Source organism: Rhinopithecus bieti, unplaced genomic scaffold, assembly GCF_001698545.2.
Source record: "Rhinopithecus bieti isolate Rb0 unplaced genomic scaffold, ASM169854v2 scaffold_2439, whole genome shotgun sequence".
Lineage (NCBI taxonomy): Eukaryota > Metazoa > Chordata > Mammalia > Primates > Cercopithecidae > Rhinopithecus > Rhinopithecus bieti.
The window spans coordinates 1,082,538-1,090,133 of NW_016804232.1; the positions used below are offsets into that span (position 1 = coordinate 1,082,538).

General features: G+C 40.8%; 1 protein-coding gene across 2 annotated transcripts in view; it reads left to right on the forward strand.

The window, feature by feature from the left end:
• The window catches only part of POU6F2 (POU class 6 homeobox 2), a 500,263-nt gene that overhangs the window by 366,027 nt on the left and 126,640 nt on the right, over positions 1 to 7,596 (forward strand). For both annotated transcript variants that reach the window (XM_017867376.1, XM_017867377.1), the window contains exon 6: positions 4,583 to 4,953. In XM_017867376.1, coding sequence (XP_017722865.1) covers positions 4,583 to 4,953 — 371 coding nt within the window. The remainder of the gene's footprint in view (positions 1 to 4,582; positions 4,954 to 7,596) is intronic.

The following is a 7,596-nucleotide window of genomic DNA, read 5'->3' on the forward strand; positions in this document are numbered from 1 at the left end:
TTAAACTGGCACGAGGCCTGAGCACAGTGCTGCTGCCACCCTATGTCTTAAGCATGGAGGAAGCATTTTCTTACCATCAAGGTAAACTAGTGGTGTGAATAACATCTACCATGGCCCTTCTCCACCTCCTTTCCATTCATACCTCTCACCTCCCTTCCTGCAACCACCACACTTCTCCCATCCACGTTTCTCTGTTCCTTATAATAACTCGTGCCTCATACTCAAATTAGCATCTTTATCTTGAAAACATACATTGACATTTCTCATCAGCAGGCTTAAAACAAATGATTTGCCTGCAGTAGGACTGAGGTACAACTGTACATTTTCCCAGGAGCTGAACGAGCAGACCCTTCAATTTAGGCTCAATAATGAGATACCTGAGCCACCTCTTCTCACAAGCACAGCCTTGGAGGGCATCTTTCTGAACGTGAGCAGTCATCTTTGATCAAACCCTTAGGAGAAAATAGGTTACCTCATCATTACAAATAATCCTGTCACGTAAGAGGTTTTGGGAAGTGCCGAGGGTATTCACTGGCTGTGTAAACTTGGGAAGATCACTTAACCTTTCTGAGACTGAGTTCTATGTGTATAACATGGCAATAACACCATCTATCCATACAGTTGTCTTGAAAAGCTAATTCGTCATATTAAATGAAGGTATCTTCAAACTATGAAGCACTGTCTTACTTTTAACCCAAGTTTCCTTGGCTGTTCTCTGTCTGCGCAGTGTCCAGCTTCCAAGTCTTCCCCAGCATTTCTCAAAGCCACTGGGGTGGGGTCTTGTGTGCACTTAAAAACGAGTCCACAGTTCCCAACGCCCTGCCCTGCCAAACCTGTGCCTCTCCAGTGGGCACAGTGTGTTTCTCCCTGTGCCGGCATCCTGGCCAAGTCTCTCCTGTGGCTCCACCAGGACAGCCCTTGCTGGTGGCTGCCCTGACCCCTCAGGACCATAAAACCATGAAGAGCAGAGGAGAATTATGCTCTTGCCCTGTGGCTTCCCAAGGCAATGTAACTTGGTCCCCAGTGTGTGAATATAAACAGCTCTTTTCTTGTAGTAAGATACACATCACGTACAACTTGCCACTTTATTTACCACTTTATTAAATCTTCTATTTTAACTATTAACTAAGTGTACGATGCAGTGACATTAAGTATATTTTCAATGCTGTCCAACCATTTCCACTGTCTAGTTTCAGAACTATTTCTTTACCTTAAAAGAAAACTCACACCCACTGGCAGCTCCTCCCCATCCCTTCCACCTTCAGAGCCTGGCATCCACTCCTCTGCCTTCTGTCTCTATGGATTCACTTATTCTGGACATTTCATATAAACGGAATGTGGCCAAGTCTGTCTGGCTTCTTTCGCTTAGTGTCATATTTTCAAGGTTACTCTTTTTGTTTTTCCTTGGTGTGTTCTATCTCTCCTTAGGACCAGGTTTGCACTGCGGGGACTGGGATGAGGATGGGTTTGGATAAGCATTACCACAAGTCTTCTTTCCAGGATTCCTGGTCACTTTAAGTGATAAGCCCTGCTGCTTCCTTTCTCATTAGCTTGGGTTTTCTGCCCTCTGTAAACATAGCTGGGTGAGGCTACTCCAGCTCCCAGAAATACCCAGAGGTGTGTGAACAGCAGTGAGTAATGGCTGTGCTCCTTCCTAACAGGCTGTCACACCCAATCCACCAGTTTGCCAGTCATGCCCACATTTGCCTGAGCCTGAGAAGTCCAAGTAAATGCTGAAGTGGAGATACCGACTAGAGTGATTATAATAGTATGATCTTATATTTTGGCATAAAGTAGGTTAGGGTGTTGCTAGAAATCCTACTTCCTTTAGCATTTGAGCACCATTTGGCTTTCCGTACATTGCCAAGTATAGGACACATTTGTATTTTTCCAGAATCTTCCACGGACTTGCTTTTCAAGTGCTTTTGACTTTTCTTGTGTAAATCCCATCTGACATAATTCTGATACCTCTGATGATGTGGCTCCATTTATGTGTAGGGGTTTACTGAGGAAACTGTTAACAAAGATTCAATATGAGAAATTATTTACAATTTACAGCTAATATATAGAAACTGAACAAGTTGAGAAATGCAGGATTCTTGGCTACTCCTATGTCATATTAAATTATTTATTTGGAAAGTTTCAAGACACTGGCTTTGCCGTAACTCTCTCTTCTCTCTAGGAAATTTGATTTGATGACATTTTGTTTTGTATTTCTTTTTCAAAATCTTAAATTTTTAAATTTTCGTAATGTATTTCCGTGCATCCCTTTTCCTTTCATAGCTGTTGTTTCCGTAAATTTTACATTTAACATTGGCCTATGTCATGTATAGTAACAAGACAGAGAGGAAACCACATAAAAGGGCATAAATACCAGGGAAGAAAGTAAAGTCTTTAACCTTCCCTGCTTAGGGTCAGAATTTTACCCCAACAAGCATCATTTTATCTGCAAACATTCTTTGTAGTTCAAATATTAATACATCCTTGAACCTTCCTAACTTTATTCATCTTGTTTTCTCATTCTTCAATGTCCATATTTCGCTATGCTTTATGCAATGAGCCATTTCAAGGCACCATATTTTCACTTTTTTTAACTCTCATTTTCTTGTTAGTGTATAGGTGGCGTTGGTGTTTTTTAGACCCATGTTACATTCATATATACCCCTCCTGCTTTCCTTTGCATCTGGTACATACCTGAATATATTTTATTCTCTGTTATTTTTTGCTTGCAGATGTCAAATTAGTTTATGTAACTCAAAGACTTAGGTTTATGCCTTTCCAGTCAAGCTGCTGTTACAGAAAACAAATATCCAAGCAATATGAACTTACAGACATGGAGGAAGGGAGACATATTTGGGCCCAGGGCTCATTAGTAGGTTAGGGTCTGCTGCCCCTACCCGTCTGCCAATAGCTATCTGCCAATATTCCCAGACTTTCCTGTTTCTAAATGCTGATTTAGATAAATGCTTTTCTAACCAAAATGAAACAGTATGGTATTTAAGTCAACCATGGAAATAAGCATTGACATATGTGCCCCCACCTGAAAGACATCAGGTTAGGCTTGCTTTGAATCAGGCAGGAGGCCAGATGCAATCAGGTCCCTGAAGTCTGGAACTCCACTAGAAGGAGAGATCAGGCTCCACTGCCCCAGGATCCTCCAGACTGCAGAAGATCTGGGGATGTCAGAATTGAGTGGGGCTCCCAGATCTTTGATAAAATGTGATTTTATACAACAGAAGAAAGGGGGAAATGGCAAAAGCAGGCCTTTCTCTAAAAGGTCTAATAAACGGGATGATGCTGGGGTACTTTCCAGGCCTCCCCCCTGCCACCTCTATCTCTAAGATCACATCACAAGCCCCAGAGCACCCTTGTGGCTCTCTACACACAAGGCAGGCCACACACTGGACTGCTTGCACAGACCTAGAGTAGTTTAATGGCCCAGTGAGGACTTGCTACCCCAACTGGACCAAGTTGGAAGCCCTACATGGTATGTGAGATCACAGAATTGGTATTTGATACCCCTGGGAATGGTCGCATCATTTCATCAATACAGCTACACATTCCTTTAAGGCCTGTGGGTTTGACATTGATCCTTATATATTTATTTGTTCATGGACTTGTTAGAAAGCTTTTAGATTGAGATTTAGGCAAAAAAAGAAAGTGAACTTGGTTTTTAGCCATAAATATCTCTAGACCATTCGTAGGTCAAACTAACTAGCTTCCTGCTGCAGAAATTGTTCAGTGCTGCATGAGCATGTGAGAACAAATTTTGCATGCTCTGTGCTAAGACACCTTCTCCCACTACTCTACCTTTCTCATAACAAGATCCTAAAAGATGATTTCATTCCCTCAGTCCTTAGGTGCTGTCCTGTCCTTCGGTGCTGATGTCTAATCCCCACACTATTTGGTTCACAGTCGCCTGCTATCATCCTTCCAGTTTAGGGATTCTCTCTCTTTAATAAGTAGGCAAAAAATTCAGACTCATGCTTTTGACCCTGCAAAATGGAGAAGCATGTACTACTTTTGAATTTAAAAAGAAAAAAAGTTAGAAATTTGACACTAAGATGTATAAGCAACTGGATGGAGGTCTGAAGTAGCAAGTGAAAATGATACCATTAATGATATTGATCATGGATGAAAAGGCAATTGCAAACAATTTGGTTTTTTGTTATTAACTCCAGTCAAACACTTACCAAAACAACTAAACTGGTTGGACTTCAAAAATCTAAATGAAATCTTGAAAGCATGAGTGTATTTCCCATGCAGTATGGAAAGGAAGAGAGAAAGTAATTAAAAAATAATCTCCATTCCTACCACACACCTTTGGCTTACATTGTTCACCACCTTTTAAAGTAATACCTGATGTGTTATATGCTGGTCCTCCCAAAATACTAAACTTTCCCCAAATGTGACCTTAGTTCTCCCAGTGCCTCAAGACCCTCTTAAATACCAAAGAGCTTCAGGGGGCGGAGGACAACAATTTTCTAAAGGAAACCCTCCGCTTGCACTGGACAGGCTGTCAAGACCCAGCAAGACACTTTGTCATGTTATCTCACTCCACATTTGCTTTCTCTCCTTGTAGCTACCTCATCCCTGAACTCCCAGCTCCAGCAGCTCCAGCTCCAGCTCCAGCAGCAGCAGCAGCAGCAACAGCAGCCTCCCCCGTCAACCAACCAGCACCCGCAGCCAGCCCCGCAGGTGCCCTCGCAGTCCCAGCACCAGCCGTCACAGCCCACCCCACCCCAGCAGCCACCACCCGCCTCTCAGCAGCCGCCAGCTCCTACATCTCAGCTGCAACAGGCACCTCAGCCCCAGCAGCACCAACCCCACTCCCACCCCCAGAACCAGAACCAACCATCTCCAACCCAGCAGAGTTCCAGCCCCCCGCAGAAACCCAGTCAGTCTCCAGGACATGGCCTGCCTTCACCGCTCACGCCACCCAATCCTCTACAGGTATGCTCCCTGTGCTTCCCATCCGCCCCCAGGAGCACCAAGGACCTTTCCATGGGGTGGTGCCATCCCCAAAGGCAGAGGGCCAGCAAAACTTAGCATCCAGTTCTGCAGCGTCTAATTCAAATTGATCTCTTAGACATAGGGAAGAAGCAGCAACTAGAAGGCAACTGGGGATGCATGTAAACGAAACAAATAGAAGCCCATTTCTGTTGCCCTCCAAAGGATAAATGGTATCTGTTTCCTTCTGTGAGAGGCCAGCACTATAAGTGCACTTGGAGCCTGTAATAATTCCATTTTATGATACTTTTTGAAGGCAGCAAAGAGAGCATCCAATTAAAATTATTACTAGCACAGTTTTGTAGCCCCGTGGAGAACTGCATCTACTGTCCATGAGGCATGGTGGTTATTTCTCTATATTATGAATACAACAGTGTCTCACCTTAAGTACTTTGTGCTCTTTTGTTTCTATTTTTCTAAAGACTCTCTGGGGTTAGGAGGGCAAAGAAATTTAGCCCCAGTCTTATGTCCCAGATTCCAACCATTACTCCGCAGACTAACAAGTACTCTAAATTCATGCCAAGAGCCTCAACCAATATGCATCTTTATAAAGGAATAAAACTTCCATAGGCTTACTTTATTACTGTGAGGCTGAGGGCATCATAAATAGATATTTCAGGCTAATCATGAGAGCTCATCTATAACCTACCTATTAAGAAGGAATGGTAGGTGCATTCGTAAATTTTATATATATATATAATTTATAGTAATTATATATATATATTATATATAATATATATATGACTTTAAACTTCAGAAAACCATTTTTAACTTAGGTGTCTTTAAAATAAATTAGTTTCAAAACATAATGACTGTGATGTCATCATATCAGATCCAGAAATTAATAACTCAGCCAAGCCATCCATTCTTTGACTTGCACAATGACATTTTTCCCTGTGAGATTTCAGATGACTCCGTGTATTTGTAGTACTGTGACAAAGTCCAACAGAGTGAGCAACCTGTGGACCTGTTTCAAATGCCATCTCATCCCCCTGCCATAGTGGTGGGCATGAACCTCAGTCAGTCCGGCTCTCCCCAGCTTTATCTCTTTCAATTTGGATTCTCAGTGGTGGCCCAAAGCATTCCTAGAAATGAACACATTTCGGAGAAATGAGTCATTGTGTTTTCCTGGGCACTTGGGCCAGGGCTACTTTCAATTTGAACATTTACATGAGTGGAGTTTAAAGATGTGTTTGTACAAATCTTACGATGATGAGACAACATAACACCTTTGACACAAGACTAAAATGAACATGAGCCAAAAACTTCTTCATTGTCCACTTGGCAGCTACCGAGAGAGCAGATGTCATCAAATTTACAAAAAGCATGATTACAGCAACCTTAATGTTGGCAGCATTTGGGATTCAACTTTATATTCCAAAAAATGAATTTAATGCTTTTTAAGAATACTTACATTAGATGTACCTACATACCATCTAATTTCTCTATCCCAGGCACCAAAATAGGTAAAATTACCAAAGAAAAATATTGCCCTTCCTTGAGGAATGAAATTGCTTAGGTGTGTCCCCAGTTGTCCTATGTAGTCCAATATTCCTTCCTATTAGGTGAAAGTTTTGAGCTCTGTGGACCTCAGCCTTCCCTGAACACTGTCAGTGTTTTATAAATCTCTATCGGCCTGTGAGATCCCAGTGAAGACAATCCCTGTTGAATGACTGTTGACAGGACTTTAGATGAAGTGACCACTCAGCCTTAGGAAAATAAACTTAGGAGAATTTCCAAAAGTTCTCCTAACAGTTTCTCATGGAAATCCCAGGGCTATTTTGTTTTGTTTTGTTTTTACAACAAATGAAGGCTCAGAGCTACATTTCTTTCTTTGAAACACTGAGAGAATATACTAATTTTTCATTGTTGAAGTTTTAACTTATAAACTTAATAAAATGTTTAGAGTACATTTAAATATAGAGGAGCTGTTACTCTAACTTCTGTGGATCTAACAGATGACCACCAAATGAGTGACCTGGTACAATTTTTTTTTTTTTTTTTTTTAACATTCCGGAGCAGATACAGAACTAATTTTGAATAAATCTGTGTCAGTAGGCATAAAATGACTTTTTTCCTTTACCACAGGCATGTATAAAGGAAATGGAGAATTTTTTGGTTTAAAAAAATTTTTTACACTAGCTGCAGGCTTTTTGAGTTTGTGGAACATGGAATGTTTAAACTTTTTAAAAAGAAAACTGTTTAAAAGGAATTGCAAGGATGTTTAACTATCCAAAGTAATGATCTTTATAAAGTGTTTTTGTCTGAAAATTATTAAGGGAGTAAAGATCAACTAAATTCATATATGGTAGCCTAAATTTCATTTTACAGTCTTTTATTTTCATGTGGGCTTTATCTTTTTACATTACTCAAAAATCTGCTGGAGAGATATTAGTTTATAACTATGCAATGTAGATTATCAGGGAAAGCCAGTCAATTAGGTGTATTGCTTTAAAAACAAAACTTTAGAAGACAACAATTATTTCTAAAACTGTGCGGATGCTCCCATATCTTTAGAAAAAAGTAAGTGTAAGTAGGTTGTGTGGTATATTTGGGTGAGGTCATTTCTTTTTTTTTTTTTTTTTT